Genomic DNA, 22,883 nt, shown 5'->3' on the forward strand with positions numbered 1-22,883 from the left:
GTATTTTATCTACTCCAGAATCACACAGGACATATGTTTTGTTTTGTTTTTTTTTTTTAATTTAAATAAAAAAAAATTAATCTTTGTACCTACATGAAATCAACAAAATCGACAGGAAATGTTTGGTGTTACTTGTCCCTTTTTCTTCCATTACTGTTACTTCTGATAGGATCTGTTGCAGGTAACATCTGCAGCAATTTCTAACCCCCTTTTTAATCTAACGCAACATTTCTCCTCAAGTTTTTCAGCATACCTGTCTTTGCTGCTAATGCCATCTTACTTGTTTAAACAAGCTTAGTGATCAAAGCTAATGAACCATTTTGGTATGGTTTGGAAGCTAGAAATAAAAGACCAAATAGCAAGGAAGACCTTTTCTGTGCCCAGGAAATGTCTCAGCAGAGCAGCTTCATAGAGAGCGAGCTTGGCAAAAGTCATGACGGTTTTCCTCCATTGTGTAAAGCTCAAGTAAACTGTCACCCTATTCTGTTTCTCATGGTGCTTTCTGGTTTTTCAGGCACCCTCTTTTTGCAAAAGAGCAAAGCTGCTTTGTCTTTGCTTGTGTAGGTGCTACAAAAACTCCTAGATTGTTGCCTCTACAAACATGCTACAAGTCTGTCCTGCTTTAGCTGGTTCTTGCTGCTAGTGATGTATGAGAGATGTTGTTTAAATAACATAAAATTTATTTTTCTTCTCCATCAATTCAGATGTTCTAGGCACTTGGGTTTACTCCTCTGTGATTCCCCCCTCCCCCCCCCAGTTTCTTTTGAAAACCAAAGCTCTACTGTATGTTGTCCTATTGTAGCCTTCAGTGTTTCCTTCTCTTCTTTTCTAAGAAAGTAAATTGAAAAATTGTTTAGTTTTAGAAAATGGGGGAGAAGATAGCTATACAATTGTCATTTAGTGTAAGGTAGGTGCACTAAATCTCAGCAGCCTTTAACAGATAAAAGGAGAAGAGAAAAAACCACCCCACACTCTCTGATAATTTGAAGTATCTGCAGTACTAAAAACAATCCTGCAAAACACTCACGTGAATAATCCTTACTGTGGCAAGTAGTCTGATTGTTCCCAGTGCTGGTGAAAGGCAGTGGTCTGGCAGCTTTGAGGAATGAAGTCCTTTTTTTATTAGCCGGGCAAGTTTCCCAACACACATTGCCTGGTCAGCCTGCTTAAACCCTGATCTGAAGAGGGAGGGATAAGCTTTCTCTCAGGATAACAGGCAGTTCAGTTTCCACAGCTCACATAATTCTTGCTTCTATTTGGAGGCTGCCAATTAGTGAAAAGGGGGAGAGTTTGCAGGAAATCGCATCTCTAACCCACCAAACTTGCATCAGACAAGGACCACCTCTCTGCCCTCTGCAGATTCCAGTGAGACCATGCCAAAAGGCTGTGAACCCGTCTGTGCCAGCATGTGTTACAGTGTAGCGATGGGACATTCCCCACAGCCCCAAGAGAAGGCATTGGAAGCAAACTGTATTCCTGCCTCCCTCTTCCATTTTCACTTGCTCCCCCTCCAAGTCTGCTGTCTAGGAACAGCTTCTCTCAGGCTTGAGATAGTTTCACTTGTCACCGGTGAAAAACATTGTAGCCTTTTGTGTCCATACCCCTGGGCTTCCAGGCCTGCTGTAACGAATTGTCAAGAACAAGCACTGGTTTACTCAATGGGCAAGGTCTGCAAGTCCAGCTCCTCGCTCCTCGCATGTATTCACACTCTGAAAATAAATGCAGAATCATTCTCAATGGTATTCTGTCTTCTGCAGTCTCTGCCCATGCCTCTCAGATATAGACAGCTAATGGATAATCAGAACTATTTTGGTTTTTTTCAGACACAGGTAACTGGAACTTCAGGGCCTCCAAATCAACTGACCCATGACTCTACCCTTCAACTAAAAGAACGATCAGCAGTGCAAGATGTAATCCATTTTGTGAACAAGCTCTTGGGGCAAATAGGACTCGTGGTATGTTTCACAGCTGTTTGTGAGCAGCCACCATTTGTGACAGAGCAGTGCAATACTGGTGATTAGACTGGAGAATGTGAATTTTTCCAGGATTTACCTACAAGTTTCATCAGTCACCACCACTAGCAGTGTTAAAAGCTGTAGCAGCAGGCCTGGTCAGCAGACGGTGGCATATCATCTGCTTGCACATCATCCAGTACCATTTGGAAAAAGCTTGTACTGCTACCAATACAAATTTCATGATTTGGTCTGCTCAGGCCGTGCTTCTAGTCAGAACAGTCAAAGCAAACAGAGCAGACAGCTTTAGCACCTTCTGTGCAGGAGGCAGTAGGGCTGCATGTAACATGGCCTCTGTTATACAAGAGGGATGTGTTCTTCAGCACACTGTTCGTGGCAGCTGTTACTTATTTTAATATCAGGTAATGGACAAGGAGTTGACCGTTACTGAGACTATGAGCTGCACCAGAGTGCTCGCGGAAGTCAGACCGGATCCGGAGGTTTTCTGGCACCTTGCTAGTCACCTTTTGTCCTATGTCAAAGAGTACTTCCTCGAAAGAGAGGTATTGTCTGAAACGTCCCCTTCTCCAGCTGCACAGCTGCTAAACCTGTGGGTCTCGAGACACTTAATACAGCCGGCATCTTCTGATGCAGCTTCAGCTGAAACAGTCATGGGGGAAAAGACAGCCCTGCGTAGAAGCTCTTCCCACCAGTGCTGAGGCTGGAGCTGGGAGCTCCTTCCTCGTGGGCCTGGTGCCCTTGTTGGCCGGGCCCCGCGAACGCGTCGAGGCGCGGGTCCCGGCCCAGGCGGCGGTCGGGCTGGCTTCCCGCCCGCCCAGGGCTGCGGCAGCACCTTCTCTTCCCCCGGCCCCGCTCCGCTCGGGGGGCCGCAGGGGCTCCGCGGCCGCCGCCCCCTCCTGCCGCCGCCCGCGGCCGTGCGGCGCCTCGCCCGCCGCCTCCGCGGGCGCCCGCCCGGCTTGGCCCGCAGCCGTCCCGCGCCGCGGCGGCCGGCCGGGGCCCGCGCCCTGGGGCCGCGCCGGAGGGCGGCGATGCCGGGCGCGGGGTGCGCGGCTGGCGGCGGAGCGCGGGGGGTGCGGGGGCGGGGGGGTGTGCAGCTCTCGCTAGCGCTGCTTGTGGTCACAGCCAGGCAAGCTCACATCCCATCTGGATCACGCTCGCTCTCTCCCTTCTGCTTTCCTACCATAGAGTTGCGCTGGAAACAGAAGATAGAGGGAGTGTAGGAGCTCGCCATCTCCAAGCGATCTACATTGGGAAAAACATGGAGTCCGCTCCGGCAGCCCCCGATCCAGCAGCCAGTGAGCCGGGCAGCAGCGTCTCCGAGGCGGCCGCCGGCGCCAGGGACACCCCGGTGAACCTGGAGCCGGCCCGGAAAAGCGATGCGCCGGCTCCCGTCCGCAGGCAGAGCTACTCCAGCAGCGGCAGCAGCAGAGGTAGGGAGACTTGGGGAAGGGGGAGGGGGCCGGGGGAGTGGGATCGGGGGTGGGTGGGAATAGGAAGAGGGGGGTAAGAGAGAAGGGGGAAATGCAGCAATTTAATCCCCTGGTTTACTGCTCGTGCTTGTTGAAGCCGCGCACGCAAACAAGCCACACTTCTACCCCCTGCAAAACCTTGCAAACTTTTATAGCTTCTTTTAATTGCTGCAGGAGGAGGGACAAATGCAATGAAAATATTGAGCGGTGTTTGGTGCTTTCCTATCTCTCTCGTTTATTGCCTGTGGTATCCGGATGGGTAGCGTGCCCCTGAAATTACATAATTTTATAAATATATAAAGCAACAGCAGGAGTATTGGGATTCAAGGGAACAAACTTTTAAAGCTGCAGTGTCCTTCCTCCCCCCCCCCCTTTTTTTTCTCCCCCTCGTCTGTCTCCTTTTGACAGTTTCTCAACTGGTGTGCTGTGGCTTGTTGTGAATGGGGGATCTGTGATTAAACAGGAGATGTGCGGTTTGCGGGCGACTTATTCACTCTCTTGCGCGCTGTTTTCCCTTAATTCATTTAAGTGTTTCTGAAAAATGATTTCCTCTCGGAGCGGATGATCTCGTAGTTGCTGCTGTTTCTTGAAGGTGCACAACTTTGCAGAGGGTCCCTCTGCTCCCGTGGGTTCTCCTTCGCTCCCCCCTCCCCCCGAATAAAACGCTGCAAACTAGCAGACGAGCCCCCCTTGTCTGTCGCTTAACCGCCAAGCTACCTCCTGCCTCCGATTGCGTCTTTTAGCCGTGCGGGTCAGCTCTGAAGGTGCTCAGGGCGGTTGAAGTTTGGCGTCAGCTCGGTAGTGCCCGAGCGGCCCCGGCGGCGGGAGGGCAGCGCGCTGCCGGGCGCCGCGGAGCGGAGCGGAGCGGGCAGGGCGCGCTCGCCCCTGCTCCCGCCGCGGGCGTGGTGAGGGGCGCCGGCTTCAAACACCGCCGGAGTTTGCCGAGACGTGCGAGAGGGAGGAGGCTGCCGCTTTAATTACTTGTAGGAGCAACGCTTCATAAATTATTTACAAGAGGGGGAGCGCGCTAGAGAGGCTTCGCCGGGTAAAATCACTCGGTGATGGGTAAAAATTAATGAAATAACGCTATGCAATAATACACACGGCTGTTGAAAGAAATGACGGGCGGAGGAAAAGTGCGTGCCCGGCGGGAGCGGCAGCCCCCTCGGCGGCCGCCGGCGGGGCTGGGGCGGCGATGCCCGGCCGCCGGCGGCGGGGACACCGTCTCTCCTCGGACGGAGGGATTTTTTGGTTGTAGGTTGGAATATGGCTGATCATGTGTCGGCTTGTGTTTTACAGTATTTTTCCCCTTTTGGCCACACCCCCCCTTCCCAGGCAGCTTCCCACTCAGGGAATCCGCGTACAGTAAAAGCCATCGAGATGACACACGCCGAAACATTTAATTAGAGGCGATTTGCGAGCAGGGAGCGCGCAGTTAGGCGGATGCCGAGGCGAGGAGGAGCGGGCTTGGCCGGAGGAGGCCGGGTGGCCACGGGCGTGTGTGCAGGGAGCATTTGGCTGCGCGGGGTATATTTAGAGCTTGCGAGAGTGGATTTGGAATGCAAGCGCCTTATGTAACGAGGTTAATCAGAAACACTGGAGAAAATTTCCTTAATTTGTCGGGGAGTTTTCTGGATGTTCGCGGAGCGGCCGTAGTTGGCGGGTGTTACACAACGCCCCCCCCCCCCCCCCCTCGCCGCCCCGACTCTCCCGGCCGAGGGCTCCGGCGGCGTGGGCAGATGGTGCTGCCGGGGAGTGGGGCCGGCGGCGGGGAGCCGGCAGCCGGCTCCGGCGGGCTTGGGGAGGGGGTAACTTTGGGATCCCATAAATTATGTAACGCTCGGCTGCTGGTTCTGTGCGGATGCGAAAAGGAGGGGGGGGGCCGAGGGGAGGGGGGGGGGCTGGGAAGAGCAGGCGGCTCCGGTGGTGAGGGTGTTTTCTTCGCGGTCCCGAATTGTTTAGGCTTTGGTACTGCTAACCTGCTGACCCATATGTCCCTCCTCCCCCCGGGATTAAATAAGGAAGGGGGAGGGGGTCGGGCACTCGCAGGCACACGCGGACACTCGCCCAGGCTCACACTCGCCGCACGCAGGCAGGCGCTGGGTTATGTAACAGTCTGAATGAAAAAACGAAGGTCAGTGATGGAGGGAGGCATCCGTGTGCAGCACAATAGCGAACGCGCTCCGATGCCGTGGCTTGGCAGTCCTTAAAGTGAAATACAGCTTACGGCAGTAGCCGGTATATGGTTTTGAAGGGCTTGGGAGGGGAGGGGGGAGAAGGAAGAGGAGAGTGGCAGGGATTTGGAAAAAAAAAATTAAAAAAAAAAATGTTTGGGTTTTTTCGGATGATGTAATGGAGTTGGCAGAAAATACAAGTCTACTCCTAGAGTGCAAACAGTAAGAGAATTGGAGCTGGCATTCTGTGCTAATGTTGCATAAATTACCGTATTGGAAATAAATTGACCTACACACTACACGCCACCTGATTATGCCTTTCTAATAGTTAAAACCTGAAGATACAGAACTGTGCAGGAAAACCTGACAATATTAACATTTTGGGTTCCTTAAAATCGGGAGTTGATGGATTAGGTGTTAGGTGTCCCTATAGACTGGTAGCTTTTTTTTTTTTTAAGCTATTGAAATAGAATTTGGTTTCTTGCTTTTTTTTTTTTTTTGTTTTTTTGTTGTTGTTGTTATATGGTTCTCTATTTCTTATGGCAACAGTGTGACCTTAATGTGTGACCAGTACAGGTGAAATTATTTTTAGAACAGCTGCCTTATAAACTCATATGTTCAGCTGCGTATTGAGTTCAAGAATTTATCTGTTTGGGTCATGATTCTGCAATGTGTTGTAAGCTGGCAGATCTGGACTCTTGTGCAGTCCGTATGGAGTGATCTATTGATACTTAGATATATGTACACATGCACACACCTGTCTAAAAATCCTTATTTTTTGACTTAGCAAACCTTTTAAAACACTGGAAGTATTTGTTTCATATCCTTTATTTTTATAGCTGCACCTGCTGCAAAGCTGCTTTGATACTTCAGAGTTTATAATAACCAGTTTACATAGGGAATGAAGAAAACGAAATTGAAGAAAGGGCTGTTGATGAAGAAGTGGGGAAATTTGCTGTGGAATAAATTCTCAAGTGAAGCTTTAGCTATTATAATGCTAGCATTCCAAAATACCCTATTCTTTGATATACGAACATGTTTGGAGTGCCAGATCCTTGCATAACTTGATTTTTATTTTGCTAAGGTTATGCTGTTTGTGTTGCTGTGTAGAACGCTTAACTGAAAACATAAATTCAGGAGTTATAAAAAGCACCTTTCAAATGGAGAATTGTTACCTGATTTATTTAATATACAGGAGTATGCGTGCATTACCTGCGTGTTTTGGAAAATTACCTGCAGCCTGATATCAAAAGTGTTTGTTAGAAAATTGACACCATACATGGAAAAAGCAGGAAACAGATAAAAAGCCTGGTTTTCCCCTCAAAAGGATATTTTTACTGCTGACACTAATTGTTAAGATTTTCCTAAGAGCAGTCACTGTCCAGCAGGTTGAATTTCAGTCCGTGTGTGTTCTGCAACAAGGGTTTGTGGTTTGCCGTGGTTAGTAGAAAGAATGTTTCACTCACTAGCTCTGGCCCTGGACTGTGACTGTTAAGTGCCATTCATTTCACTTTGCAGGCTTTGACATCCATGGAGTTCTCCCCATGCTGCAGTCTAAGGCTTAATGTTCTACTAGTCCCCTTAGAAATAGTTGTAATTGAATAAACTATATTTTAATAGGGAACTATGGTCTCATTAAAAATGAGAGCATATAAAAAGCTTTTTAATCTGATAAAATAGGCTCTGGTTTTTGGAGCCAAGCTCTTGGTCTCAGTGGTAAGTCAATCAAGAGAGAATGTCTTGCTGAAAAAAAATTTAAAGACAGCTCTTGCATCATTGGAAGATGCTGTGTGTAAATATTTTTTATGACGCTTTGTATTTAATAATAGAAAGCTGAAGCTATGTAGGTTCTTGTTCTTGTTTTCTCACTGTTGTGGTACTTGAGAGTATTTGTTATTTTCCAGAAGCCTTTGGAATTTATTATCATGTCATCTATTCAGCCTGATCCTTTCTCTACTGATAGATTGGCGGGGGGGGCTTGTTTTTTTGTGTTTTGTTTTAATTTGGGTGATGCTCCACAAATAGGGATGTCACATCATTAATAGAGACATCAGTAGGTTTGTGGTGCTCTTTTCTTTAAAAAACCTTTTATTGCTAGATTTTATCCATTTCTGGATTTAGACTATTCCACGGAGCATAGTTGAGTTACAAAATTTCATGTGTTGTTTTCAGGAGGACTCTCTGAATTTTATAAATTTGGATGTTTTCTGTAGATTCTTTGGGTTGCCTTTGTCATCATTGAGGGCTATTCTGCATGCACCACTGATTTAGTCCTATTTTGGTAAATAATATGTGCTATGAATCCTTTAAAGGACAACATTGTTTTAAATGTTTGTAGCATAGGAGCAATAACAGCAGCGGTATGTTGTTCTCTTAGGAACAATGCAGTTCTCTTATTTCAATAAACCGTAACCTATTCTCTTATTTTATTTGCTTGAGAAACATCTCAGGAGCTCATAAACCAGTATGTAAATACGGTTATCATTCAACCAAATGCTGTAATTTTACTAAATAAAGAACATGTTTTGTAATGGAGATTAACGGGCTGTGTGACAATTTCAGTTTTGGGTATAGTACTGTGTTTGAATGGAAAGGGCAATTTCAGCTTTGGGAGGTTGTCTGTTGTTTTTTTTTTTTCTTTTTTTTTTTTTTTTTCCTTCTAGTATTTGTTTTATAAGCTACAAATTGTAGCTGGGGAAAATCTGGAATGACTCAATTGATCTCAGTGGATTTAATGAGAGATATCCCAGTGAAAAAGAGAGGGGGAAAAAAAGCCCAGCCTAGGTTTAAATTACTGTGATACCTGTGTCACTCTTGAAATTAATTCATGAACTGGTGATCCATTCTCTGCTGAAATGTTTTTAAGAATGCGTTTTCAGTGGCACACAGTTACAGGAACAGGTGTACAAAAAAACCCCACAACCAAACAAAAAACCCAAACAAACCCCAAACCACCACCAACAAAAAATTTAAAAAAAATTAATATTGGGGGTATATCTAAATGCAGTGGCAAGTCTGGGTGCTGTGTAGCTTAAGGATTGTTTACAGACCCTGTCCTTCCTTGCTTCTAAATACGAAGCAAAGGGGCTATGGTGGGAGGCAGCAGTAGCCGGTGTGTTGCACAGTTGTGGAAGGCAGGAGAAGGGAAAGGGGAATGCTGGGCCTAGATAGTTCACAGGGAGCTGTCAAAATGGAAAAATACACTTGATTTAGGGCCTTGCATTTCTGTACTGCGAGGCAATTGTCACCTCCTCAGCTGTTTGTCCATCCCAGACCTTTTAGCTATAGGCACCTATACCATCAAAGACTTCCTGTCATCTTAGTTCCTTGGGGCAGGATTTGAGGGGGGAAGCAGTGGCTGCTTCTCAAGTGGAGCTGAATTTTTTTCTCTGTCACAGTACACTTTCACCTGGACCTGAGCTTGCTAGGGAGATTCTGTAGTTTTCTGAATTTCTGTGGCTTTGGTAGAAGAGGAAGTTCCTACAGGTAAGGTGTTGGAGAAACTTTTGGATGTGTGGAAGCTTCCATGTTTCACATGCAGATTTCTGCTGTCTTGTTTGCTCTTCCTCTCTCTCTTTTTTTTTTTTTTTTTTTTTTCTCCTTTCCCCAAAGTATCTTGTGTTTTACCTATCGTGGAGGCGGTCTTTGTAGCCCTGATAATCACTTCTGGAAATGTATTTTACAGAGCTGTTAGTTTTAAGATTATATATACCCACAGCTGGCAGACAATTCATACCTCCTTACCTGCACAAATTCTTACAGGTATGTAGACAAAGGCCCTGCAGAGCAGAGTTTAAATCCTCTACCATCACTAGATCCATGTTACACAATTCGTGTCATAAACGGATAGAACTTCGTTTTGAGGGTTGCTAGCTTTTTTTGGCCCCAGTGTTCTGATAGGAGGCTTTTCTACAGCTCTGCTGTTCTGATGATTAGAAAGCCTCTTCTCACTACTAACTGCATTCAGGATTAGTTCGCTTGCTTCTTTAAATGTTGGTTATAAAATCTCCTTGGACTGAAAATGAAGACGAGACTGGTATTGTATTTTGTGATAGCTGGACTAACATACTGAGCTCTGTTCTCTGACTCATGGTTTAGCACTTCAGCGTATCTGTTGTAGATGGTCTGCGCTGATAGAAACATGAGAATAGCTTGGGCTGTATGTCACGAGGAGTTACTTGTCTAATTTCTTGAATGTAAAGGTTGTGAATTATTCTTCATACTCTTATCTGAAGTCTCATCTAGGTATGTTTCATTCTCGGCAACAACTGAGCTCTCCAGAGACTAAATGTATTAGGGTGTGTACTTTTTTGAAGAAATTGTGGGGCTTATTTTACAGCAGTTTAATCTTACAGTTTAGCCTCATTGCGCTGTTCATTTGGAAGGATCCCCAGGTGTTTTAAACACTATTGGGAACCATTTTGCTTATTACTGAAATCCAGCCACTTCTTGTGTGGAATCTGACAGCTGTTTAATGGTGCTCAGCCATGCTAAGCAGATCAGAACAGAAAGTGAAGAATACCATACCTGATTGAAACACTCAGAGGGATTTTAGGTACAGATAATATAATTATCTGCATTGGAATTGGGTCAAACAGCTCTATTCCTGTAGAAAATTACTAGATATTTTCAGTGGCGGTGTATGGTCAAGAAATTGGTTTGAAATACCTTCCTGAAAATGATACCCCCAGCAGTGAGATAATCAAAGATCCTGCTGCTTACCCTATTGTGATCACCAGTTGCGGTATGATCAATGTTTTCTTCAGGTATTTCTAGATGTATTAATTGTTTGGTCCCATGCTGGTATGTGAAATCTTACAGACCAGGGGTGACAACTGGGATGTTGCAGGTCTTGCTTTGCAAAGCAGATTCCTGTACAGTTGTGCTCTTTAAATAGTGAGTTGCACTGCTGTATGTGAAATGTGCTTATATTAACAGAGGTTATAAAAATGGTTGTGGGGGATCTGTTTACCCTAAGCTAGTAGGGGATGGGGAAGGTGGGCGTCACAGTCTTTTCTTTTGAGGATATTGGGGAGTGTGGGGAAGACCTATAGCTCTTTTCCAGTTGCCTTCAATTTCACTTCCCATATAATCTAGCAAAACAGAATATAAACAGAAGGTCTGTAAAGGATGTAAAGGAGCAACAGTTAAAATTCATGATCAACTGAATGTACATAAATGTTCCAGTAATCATGACCAACTGCAGAGTCTTTTATTTGTAATTTAATCTAATAATTTCCATGCACTTCTAAAGGAACACACTATGAAGCTGGCAACTTCTGAGAAATTGCTGTGCTGTTACAAACAGCATTTGGGCTGGCATTATAACAGCATGATAGATAGCAAGATGGAGAACAAAGTTAGCAGTTGAAACTGAGCTGAGAGAAATTGCTAGCAGAATGTGAGAAAGCGGAGTTGGATTATGATAACCTCCCTTGCAGAAGCAAATTAAACCTTTTTAAAGGTTTTATTGATTTTTAGTTTGTAGTTGTACTATGTATTTACCTCACATGGGTACATGAGATTAATGACACAGGTGTAGTGATCACGGAGTGAAAAACTGTGGTGCTGCTGTTCTTTTTAAATGTTTCATTTTGTACAGACTGTGGGATATTTACAGCATTAATTGACAATATGTCTGTGTGCTTTAGTTCTGCAACTGTTCAAATGGGTTGGAAGTGTTTAATGTAGATAAGTGATGGAAATGGAAACTGAACACCTAGAAGGAGGTTGAACAGAGCACCCCCCACACCTTTTTTTTATTACTCACATAAAAATCCTTAGAAAGGGCGTGCTCATCTGAAGAAGTGGTTTGTGTGAAGAATGGTGAATATATGGCCAAGAAGGCTGCAGCTGGCTTTGAAAATATGGCTGAATGAATATAGAATTAAAAAAAACAACCAACAAACAAACAAACAAACAAAAAACCCCAGAGGTAAACCATTTGGCATTAAGTGCTATCAAGCATGCATCTAATAGCATTACCAACTCCTCACATATGACAGAGGAATCTTCTTCCATAGTTATGTAGAAGTGTATGCCATAAACTTCTGAAATACATATATATGCAAAACTGTAGACACCATGGGGAAGACTTAAATTATGTATTAGAAGAGCTTGACTTGACTGTTTTGGCACTGAAGCAAGGTCTGTTGGATACAGTCAAGGATAAAACCAAGGCCAAGGCTTGTGAAATACAGATTATAGGTTTTATTTTCTTCCTGTCATGGAAGTGTGAGAATACTTTAAAGTAGGATTTCCCCTCATAGTTTCTCTTCAAAGGTAGAGGTGGGAAAAAATGCCTTTGTATGAACTGATAGATGACTTTGCCAAAGTCTGTACGAAATGTAAATCAGTTAGAGGGCTGTGCTGCATTACATCTGTTAACTAAGGGCAGAAAGGTAAGGTTTAAACTATTCCTTTGAAAGAAGTCTTGAAATTTGATAAGACAGGCTAAAATACAGCTTTTGTTAATACTTTACTTGAAGTCAAAAACTGTCAGCATAAAGCATCTTCTAAATCCTGTGTATATTAAAAAATAAAATAAAATGAAACCAATCTCAAAGGAAACTAGGGCATATCAAAAACCTTTTTTCTCTCTGCATCATACTACATTTGTGTAATCTTCAAGAGAAGTTTTGTTAGTCGTTTGTGTTGTCATTATAGAAGTTAGGAAGAGTCCTTTACTGCCTGGGTTGTTACCGAGAGGACTTTTAAAAATTCTAATGAAATATACTCTGACCTATTAACATCTGACATTGAGTCACAGTGTTTCTGAGATAATACACATAAAAGTAAGTCTGTTGGCAAAAGCAGCTCTTTCCAGGCTTGATGCTTGGAGCAATAATGGATAAAGAAATATGTAGTGGTGTTGTACTTTAAGTCTCTAAGCATTTTTGCCCATCTGTCAATGGCCAGCCAGTCTTTACACTTTGAGAGTCTTTAAAAAAAACAAACTGGTAGGTCACTTCTACAGATTTCATTGCCAGTCAACACTCTTGGCATTTGTAATGGTATATTATTTTCTGCTAAAATCAGGTGTATTTTTAAAAACTGAAGTAATCTGATTTTCATGAACATGAATCTGCAAGAGATCCGATTAAGGTCAGTCATATGTTAGCAGCATGAAAGCTACCCTTGGCTATTAGAAGCATTCTGCTCTACTGGCAGAAGACTTGATCCTGTGACAGTTTATATGTGTGTTTAATACTAAGCATCGTGAATGATTCTGTTGATGTCAGTGATACTACTTCACCGTACAGAGCTAGGGGAGTATCTGTAGTAAAGATGAAAGGAGGACTGCTAGTAATCAGGAACTGCACTGTGAAATTGTCTAAGAAAAATATGAAATACTATTACTGATGAAAATTACTTTGGAAAAAAAAGATGAATTAACTGTTGTTTTCCGGGTAGGTAGGGCTGGGTAAGTAGTTGTAATTATTTTGGCAGATATGTTGTTACCCTGCTATAATTTTGCTTGCAGGATCATAATGTGGCTCTGTTGCTGGAGAAGAATTTATATCCTTACATAAGAACAGCTGTTAAGAAATGAGCAAGAACTTCCTTGTGTGCAGAACCTGAATTATACTTGTCTGTTGCTGTACATGGAATGTGTTTGCTAAGATTACTAAAAATTTTATTTTGTAATTGCTGAAATCTTAGCTCTATTCTTATAACAATTAAAAAGTCTCTTCTGTTTCCTGATGGAGAGAAGAAGGGACAGAAATGGGAACAAATTGTAGGGACTTACCTGCAGAAAATCTAGAAAGCTTACTGTTGAGGTGACCTGGCTTATTGGTATTTATCTCTATAGATTTTGGCTAGTTGTCAAAATCTGTTTATGCTGTCTTGCTGCTTCTAACAGGGTTTGACCACAACTGAATTATCTTCTCTTTTTTGTTTTGCGGGTAAATTACACTATATCACTTCACGTCTTTTTAGAGATTCCTGGCTCTAGTTCATGAGAAGTTGTAGTTGTTAATTTTTTTGGCCATAAGCCCCCACTGACATTACCATGCTAGGTCAGCAGTGTCCCAGAGATGCTCTAGTGTGAGTAGTATGGAGATGCTCTAGTGTGACTAGTAGTGTAATATCCAACGCTATGCAAAAGAACAAGGGAAGATTTTTTTTTTTTTTTTTTAAAGTGAAGCAAAATCCTTCCAAAATTCTAGCTAGTCATTAACTTTCCACAGCAGTGCTTACATCTCTTAGAAACAGGCTCAAGGACTTCTGTCACTAAAACCTTTGGTTTCAGTTCTCCAAAGAATGCTCCCCCATACAACATTCATCTTAGAGAAGATGAGGACAAGAGATTCTGGATGAAGCCAGGATCAACAGACCAGCTAGGTTTACAGATAGCCACAGGGTTCCATTTAGCAAGATGTATTTAGTCCCAGTGTTGAGCTTCTCTGTTCTAGCCATGTGCTGAAATGGCTGACTGGTGTTCCCAAGTCCACCTTCCTGTTGTTTTCAGCCCAGTTTAGAGACTGTAGAAAAGGCTTGTCACAGATCTCTGCAATTGGCAGGTCTCCTCTGAATTTCTTCCACGTATCCTTTCTTTTCTTTTCCACAGCAGAGGTTCAAAGCAGAATGTCTTTAGGGATTTGAGAGCAAATGATCACAAGTGGCGAGGTGGGGACTTGTGCCAATATACTGAAAATATTTTGTTGCATTGCTTTTCTCTGCACACAGCAGAACGCACACTGGAAGCAAACTTGGCTCTGGAAAGGCAGCAATAGAAAATGTAAAAACAAACCCAGAAAGGAAGTAAATGAAGCCAAAGGGGGAGCAGGGTAGTTTTGGGTAATGAACAGTAAAAGAAAGATGTGGCACTTAAGGAAGAAGTGTAATGAAAGGGCAGAAAGGAAAGATGACTGATTTGGAGAACAGCCTGAAAAAAACAAAACCATTTGGAAAAGGACTGGAGTAGTGGGGGAAGCTACGGTGTCTACTGAGGGGAGGGGAATTTACTGCCTTACTGCCTCTGGACAATTCATATATGAATATTCTGTGATCTTGTGTTTACTATGGAATGTAATAAAATGTATTTCAGTGCATGGTGGGGTCTCATACAGTTGTTTCTCACAGATTTGCTTCAGCACCCTATTGTTTCCAATGAGCTCTGACTAAATGCTTTTGCCATAGATGTTGTGCTAATGTGTTATATGAATTATTTGTCTTATCTCAGTGCTGTGAAATTAGAAGCCCTTTCCCACAGTGTGTTAAGCAGATTAAAATGAAAGCCTGTTTTTATGGTCCAGGAACAGTGCAAAAATTAAAAAAAAAAAAAAAAAAAGTTGTGATCTAACAGTGGGGTGCTGTGAGAAGGCTTTATGAAGCAAATACATTTTGTAACCTAAATGGTGAGATGAGTTCCGAGCATCCCTTGAAAAGGTTTATGTTGTTTTCCCGGGTGCCTTAAATCAAGGGGAAGAGCTTTTGGGATTGGTAGTTTCTACTAAGATAACTTTTGTTGTTGATGCCTTTTGAAATTAACTTCCTAGGCAGCTGTGCAGTTCCTTCTTCAAAACCTTGTCAGTGACTAAAGGGCAACATTTACTTTCTGGTAGACAGTCCTGGGACAGATTTTGGGCTCTTCTGAAAAGCACTAAACATCGTATTAAAGGCTACTACAAGCTATTTTTTGTTTGTAAGAGAAATTGCTTTAAAGAGTAGTCAAGCGATAGCTTTGCAGAGGTATACATGAAATTCAGGATTCATGTTACTCTGTCTCTTGCATTCCTGTCTTGTGTATCAGTCCCTCCTCCCTTACAGGTAGAATATATTTTAGTTACAGCAGTATTTTATTTCTACTGACTTACTCTAATCTTACTGTCATAATGTTCCAAGATACTTTATATGACAACTACTCTTCTACCAGTGTGTTATTTGTCACATAAAAAGTCTAAAGCTATAATGAATTTATTGCAGACACAACATGTGCTTAAGATAAAGAGAGTATCTTAGTATGTTTGAGCAATAGCTTTAATTAAGACATCACATGGTATTGTAATATGTATTTGGGATGGGACAGAGTAATGGTATGATGTCAGAGTGAGTATTGTACTTTTTCTGGACTCGGTTCCTATCTCTGTAGCTTTCTCATTCATTGATCTTATTTCGCTACATGGAAATAAGAAACAAGATTGTGTATTGCTACATCAGTAATGTTGCCCCTTGGGGCCTCTTCAGATCATGATCAAGTTGAGAAGGCATGGAAATGCTTATGGACTACACTGTGTGGAGGTTTAAGCTGAGATGCATTGAGTTTCAAATCACGAGGACAGAAAAAGACAGGAGATACAAGAGAGCTGACCCATTATTTCCCTGTCCATTCAAGGTATGACTTTTTAGGCGTTCACCTCCCTACAGAAGGTAGGGGTAAGCAGAAGTCTGGCATTTTTCCCCTCTGTCAGTGTTGGAGGAGGAGGCAGCAGCTGTGCCTAAACGTTTTTCCTTCTTTATTGTCCAGCATCTGCTCTAGGTGTCCCTTCAGAAGACGAGCTTTATGCGACCACGTGTCCCTGGGATACCTGTGTGTTTTGTTGGCACAGGAAATGACTCCGTCCCTGATACAGCAGTCTAAACAACTGGTGTGGATGCAGCTATGCCAGCAGAAGGGAGCATTTATCAGTTTATCCTGTGTTCGAGGGAAGACTGTAGCAATGTCAGCATAATTATTTTTTTCATCTTAAAAATTGTCCTCTGTCAAGCTATAGCTTGTCATGCAGGAGATAGTGGGGGCTGGGGAGGAGAGCAACGTTTTTTTGTCATAGCTGTGTTAGCAGAGGCTCTGCTGTATAGGCAGTGCTTAACAATCTTCAGGAGATTGTAGGGCTCTCTCTCTGGTTAGCCCTTACCAAGTGGCAATTATACCACTACTGGTCAGTGGAGTTACATGGTTTAATTTATATGAAAGACTTCAGATCCCCCTGCAAACTGTACACTACGGTTCTGTGTTGTTCTACAAAAAGATTTTTCACTGTTATGTATTAAAACTTTATAAGAAATAGGTGGTGGTGGTGGGGAAGCAGTATTCCTTCTTTTGGTATAAATTCTTACCTGTCGTGAGCATTTTTTCAGCATATCTTGACCAGACCAGCACAGAGAAATTTGTTTTTAGTCTATCTCCTGTAGTGTCTGATTACTGCAACCACATTTAAGTGTAAATGTAAGCAGTTGAAGTTTGTGTAAAGCTGACATTTCTATGTGAAATTTCTCCAGAAAAGTAAATGTTTCTACATTACTGTTTTCCAAGGTAATGTTTTCTCTGTAAACACATTGCTTTTGATTTGCATTTCTTTTTCATATTTTTCCAATTTGTTTTAAGTGGAGAGGCCTGTAACTTCTGGACATTACTGAGGAAAAAAAGCTATAGACATAAACCAAGAACATACAGGGAATAATTAAGCTATCTTAAAGTTAAGGCATTTGAAATTTTTAATATCTTTAAATAAGGTAATTTAAATTTAAGTCATATCATGAAGCTGTTCTGCATGACTTCCACCAGCCTTTATTAAGGACTAAGCAGTCTACTTGCCTCCTTTTAGAGGTTATACTTTTATTTCTAATTTGTCTTCAAATGTGCAGTTAATAGTAATATGGCAATCATTCAGTTTTGTAGAACCAGGTGGCCTTCTAGCACTGTGGAGAGATTTTTAGTACAATGTAAAAACACATTATTCAAGGCACTGGCATAATAAGTAGCCTCTTCATGTTTTCCTTAAGGACAATTCGGAAGAAAAATAAATTCCTTTCAGTGGCACAGATGTGGTTATAAGTCTGTTTTCTATCACTGGTTAAATTTGCTTATGAGTATTCCAAATGGGAAGGTGTTCATTCCTTCAAATTTGTTTAAAGCTTCACATGGTGAAAGTGGAAGGATGTAGTACAGGTGTGATGTGCTTTCCTGAATATCACATTTTTTCATCTGGATACATGTGTTCATAGAGTTACTGTGGTCAAGAGTGGGACAGAGTTCTGAAACATTCATACTGCATATTTTTTTTTACACTGCAAGAAGTTAATTCAGTTTGTCATCTCAGGTGAGAATTCATACTGTGACCATTGAGTTATCAAGGGGGGAAAAGTCTTGCAGGAGACCATAAAAGCAACAAACACAAACTCTTAATTCCTTGGTAGCAGCGTTTCATGTGGTTTAGTCTACCTGATCAAATCTGTACTTAAAAATTGAAAGGGATGATCTGGCTTTAAAACTCCCTTTTTCTAGAACTACCTTCTCTTTTGTACACAGGGAAAAACACTACCACCCCCCCCTCACCAAGCGTAGCCGTAGCATGTGTGAGGTGACCGCAGTCACTGTGTGACACTCCCTGACATCATAGCCAGGAGCAGGTATTAGCAAGACTGAGTATGTCATGGCTTGGCAGTGCTAGGGGACGAAAGGGCATTGGGAGGGCTCTGGTTTGATGGTCACATCAGATGCTACTGCAGCTTCTGAGCTTAAAATGCAAGTGTTTGCTCAATGTAAGTTGATGATACCAACCATCAAAGACTGTTTAATGTGAACTGGAGTTTCAGATCCGGGATGTGAAAAGAATTGAAATACAGTGTGTTATGTAACTTTAGGTTGCTAATATGCGGTTGTATTACAGAGAAGGATTAAGGGCAAGTTTTATCCAAAGGCATTTTCAGGAAGTGGAGATATCAAAAATATTGTTAGTCATCCTTTCAGCTTTTTATTAACAGTATCTTACTGAGGCAGGTAATTGTTAAAATTGCGAAGGAAGGCTGGTTGGTAGTTGAAGTCCCAAGTTGTATCAAAGTGAACTTTCCCTCAAAGGGGAGATAGGTCATTGCCATTGGTTTTAGCCAGGGAAACAAGCCTGATGCCTGCTTTTCAGTTCATATGTTCAGGAAGCACTGGAGAAACCTATGTTTGACAGACTTCAGAGTAGAAAGGAGTTTGACTACAACCGGTTAAAGTATTCTGACAAAAGAAGTAACTAGTAATATTTAGAAACATGCTAGCACAGGGTAGAGAGAACCAAAGAAGAAATGATTGGCCTGTTATGGATCTTCTTTTTTATTGGGAAAATCTGGCCAATATGTTGTTATCAGTGCATTTGGAATGGTGTATTCTGGATGCAATGACATCCGTACATGTTTGGTAAGAAGGCAGAAAGTATCCTCTAACAAAAGAAGAGGGGCAGATCTGCTTGCAGCAATTGACACAGATGGATTCTCTGTCAGAGACCTAATGCTGAGGTTCTTCTGGGAGAACCAAGCTAGAAGTCTTCCCTCAGAGTATAAGAGAATTGGTAAAAATATTAAACCAAAACCATACAGGCCTCCTTCCTGGTTCTGAACTTAGCTTAGATAAATTCAGACTACTGATAATGCCAGCTGTCTGCCTTGAGAGGAGAGGAGGTTTGTGTACCCTTCAGAAGCTGGAGATGAGATGGAATCCCAACCATTCATTGGTAAGCTATGGACTTTTCTCGTATCAAAACCCAAAGCGACAATTAACGTAATTGAATACTGCACTGTACATGGTGTACCACGTTTCAAACACAGATCAAATTCAGCAGTAGGTTTGAATTAGAGCTTTTCTTCCTGAAATCAGCCCGAATAACAGCAAAAAAATTTAATCTTAGTATGAAGACCTCGCAAGGAGGCGTCAGTCAAATCCTGTTAATAATGCAGTGATTCTCTATTAATTCCCATCACTGTTATGTCAATTGATTTTCAGCTACTTGATTCATCATGATTTTGTCAGTTATATCGAAGACCCTTTTTATGTTCAGCTATTAAAAAAATGGTTTATGTTTCTGTTGACTCTCTAATTTTTGCATCTTTCTTGAGACCACTAGTGTCCTGAATTAAAATTCCCATTTCAGGAGTAGACATATCTCTTGAAATTCTGTTTCCTTACCTCCTCAATATATACATGTCCTTTTGAAGTAGATTGTACTGCTTCCCAAGAAGAGCAGGGAAGCTCCTGCTCTTCTTTCTGTTTGAATCTTGCTAATGCAAGTGTTACTAAGATATTATGTGTTAAATCTGCAGTGAAAGAACATTGATTTCTTTCATTCTTTTCTGTATGGTGGAAGGAAGCAGAAGAGGTTTTACTCTTAGCATTTATCACACCCAAGTGGGCATGGGAGTCACTTTTCTAACACAAGAACTATTTCTAAAAATACTTTTATATTTATTCAAACTAGCAGCTTGTTTAAGCTTTCATTTCCGAGCTAAGCAGGTTCCTAAAGAGCTCTCCTTCCAATATGAAGATGGTGGGAGCTGCTGGATGTTAATATTTAAGTGAAATATTTATATTCCTAGAGGAAAGGTGCATCTTCAGAAAAAAAAAGAGCATCTGCTTAATTGATAGTGACACATCTGCTGTATTTGCTTTCAGTGAACAGTTGTGAAAATCTCCCCTTACGGGTCTGTGTGATTTTGAAACTCTGACCCCTTTGAATATAAGCTTTTTTTATAAATGGGATCAGTAAGATTTTCAAAATTTGAGATTGAGTGCCAGTTAGGAACATGGAGGTGCCAAGCTAGAATTCTGGTGTAATTAACCAGCCAGTAAAACATCCTGAATATGAAGGTTTCATTCAAAGCATTTAACAAGAAGCTTTATCAAGCAATTCTAAAATAGTGAAGGAAGGTTTTAGATAACAGCAAATGCAGGGGATGTGGTGTCCCATTAGCAGAGATCATCTCCCAGGCTGATTTTTTTTTTTTTTTTTAATTGACAAAATTAAAACAAATGATGAACTGCTGGGATCAACATGTTGTAATGACCAATTAATGGAAACAAGGAGATGATTTTGTTTCAGAAAATTGATGTGGTGAACAATGAGAGCAGATGCAGGTATGCTCATAAATTGCTAAATTGATGCACTGAAGTACTGTTTCTGAAAGATAAACAGCTGGGAAGGAGTTTGAGGAAGTGTTGATTTTTGTCTTAGTAAGATAAGTACTGACAATCAAACTACTAAAAATAATGTTCCAATAGATTATTATTTTACTGACTTGTATGCTTTGCGTGTTGAAAGTGTAATGAAATTGAGGTCTCCCTCCACTGAGAATTAATAAGCTGTTTCATTTGTGCCTTATGTTGGAGTAACTTTGTTTAACTATTTTACTCTCTCTCCTCTGTGCTCCAGCCTTCTCAGTCTCTCCGCCGTAGGTATTTCTCACTTATTTATTCCTTATGTATCTTATTCCTCATTTATAGCCAAGTGTTTTTCATGGTGAGTAAACTTTGTGATAGCTTAATGAAATTTAGCTTTGCTCATTGCTGTCCTAACAACCTTCCTTCTGGCTAGACAAAATTAAACTCCAGTCTCTTTGAAGACATTTTTGCGTACAGATTTGACAAGTAACTTTAGTTGATTGCTGAAAACAAGCTAAGATTATGGGCTGGCAGTAGTCACTACCAATTCTGAATACTAAAGAGGCAGTATCTAGTATTGGCTGGGAAAAGAGCCCCTGTTACAGCTAGTACTTTGGTAAAGGGAGCTGCTAGTCCAGCCATCCTTTAAAGAGATACCATGACCAGAGTTTATTTTTTTTTTTGCCATGAGGCTGATTACCAATGCTTTTGTTTTGTTTTTCTTCTCTTTGTAAGACTCAGCCTGAGGGAAAGGAATGTTTTTCGTGAAATACTCTGAAACTTAATTGCTTAGGTTAGCTAAGAGCAGACCATGGAGCCCCGCAGGTGTAGTCTACATGTATGCCCTTGGCTCACTGGAAGTGGCAATAAACATATGCAGAGGTTTAAATGGCTCTCGGAATGTTTCCTACATACCCCTTTACTTTTAAATCAATTTACTTAGGGTTTGTAAAAAGTAAAAGCAGTGCCAGATTTTTTGTTTGCTTTTGACTTGGTGATGCTGGATATGTGATCAGTATTGTGTGGTATGAAGTAGTCATGCAATGCAAATAACAGTCTTACCAAACAAGCAGAATCAAATTCATGGGCTCCTAAAGGCAAAAAGAACAATATTCCTAAAATTAGTTACTGAAAGAACTGTGTTGCTGCTATTGTCATTGATATACTACCCAATCAAAACTGTGGCATTGTAATGTACACAGAAGGAATTTTTGGAGGGGGAATACTTTGGTTATTACTTATTCACTTGCTTTAAATGACATGGTAATAGCTATAACTTAAAAATTGGATGTAGGGTCTGTTTATTCCTCAGACAGGTTAATGTATGGAATCCTGAAGAACTTGTACTTTCCTGTGGCAGATAAGGCTGCCAGTTTCTAACCTAAAGTATAAAAAGTTACTCTCTCCAAGAGTGATTAGTGCTCTTCAGTTTAGATTTGATAAGTAAAAGATGGTATATTCTGATGCCTGCATCAGATTTCCCCTTGATCCTTATGTGGAGGTTATGTGTGTGCCGTGACACTAAAGAGTTCTGGCAAAAATTTGGAAAAATCCCAGTGGTATCCCAAGTAGATCTTCTCTCTGGAAGCATAAATCCTGAAGAGCAAGTGGAAGCTGCTGAGGAAAGGAGTATGAAAATATTGTTTGTGTGATAGCTGATTAATGGGCAAATTAAGAAAGTCATAATATGGACTGGGAAAGAGCAGAAGGTGCAAGAAACCTGTTCTGAGAGGCTTCTGATGCCTGGAAACCAGATGAGCGAGTAATGTACTCTACAGGTTTTGAGATTGCTTCAAGTATTTAATGTTGATAATAGTCACTTTAAGCCATGGTGGAATAATATGTATGCTGACTCTCAGCTGCATTATTTTGTGTCCTTAAGTCCAACAACACTAAAGCGCTGTGGTGGAAGGCGTTTACCTAGTTTGCTCACAAAGTCTAAGCTTACAGCAGTCTGATCCTCAGTTATTCTGTAGTGACCATGAAGCTCCAGCCATTTTCCTTGCAAACAGACAAGTAAGTTCTGCATTATCTGTTTTCATCTGGTTTCCCTTTCTTAGTTGTCTGAAAAGCATTAGAAGGGAAGAGGCAGGTCTCCAAGGTTGATGATAAGCATTATTGTGTTTCACTTTCCACAGTGATAGCTTCCATAGGGTGTTCTAATACTACTTGTCTTCAAGTGTGCAATATTAATACCTCTTACTATATCCAAATTAAAGAACATGGAGTAGCCATCTCATGTAGGATTCATCTAAAAATACATAGATATTTGCATAGTAGATATCTATATCTAAGTTCTTCAAAATGCCCCTTATTGTCTGACATAAAGAAGTGGGCATTTTTAGGGGATAATATAGGAGGGTAACTCTTCCAAAGATTGATGTCCACATTAAGTCAGGGAATA

General features: G+C 41.8%; 1 protein-coding gene across 2 annotated transcripts in view; it reads left to right on the plus strand.

The window, feature by feature from the left end:
- Positions 1-3,025: 3,025 nt before the first annotated feature.
- The window catches only part of RORA (RAR related orphan receptor A), a 379,463-nt gene continuing 359,605 nt past the window's right edge, over positions 3,026-22,883 (plus strand). The window contains exon 1 of one of the 2 annotated variants that reach the window (XM_069798006.1): positions 3,026-3,403. In XM_069798006.1, the coding sequence (XP_069654107.1) occupies positions 3,232-3,403 (172 nt within the window). In that variant the 5' untranslated portion in view covers positions 3,026-3,231. The remainder of the gene's footprint in view (positions 3,404-22,883) is intronic. The other variant, XM_069798004.1, reaches the window with a different exon arrangement.

Source organism: Haliaeetus albicilla, chromosome 12 (genome assembly GCF_947461875.1).
Source record: "Haliaeetus albicilla chromosome 12, bHalAlb1.1, whole genome shotgun sequence".
NCBI classification, from domain to species: Eukaryota; Metazoa; Chordata; class Aves; order Accipitriformes; family Accipitridae; genus Haliaeetus; species Haliaeetus albicilla.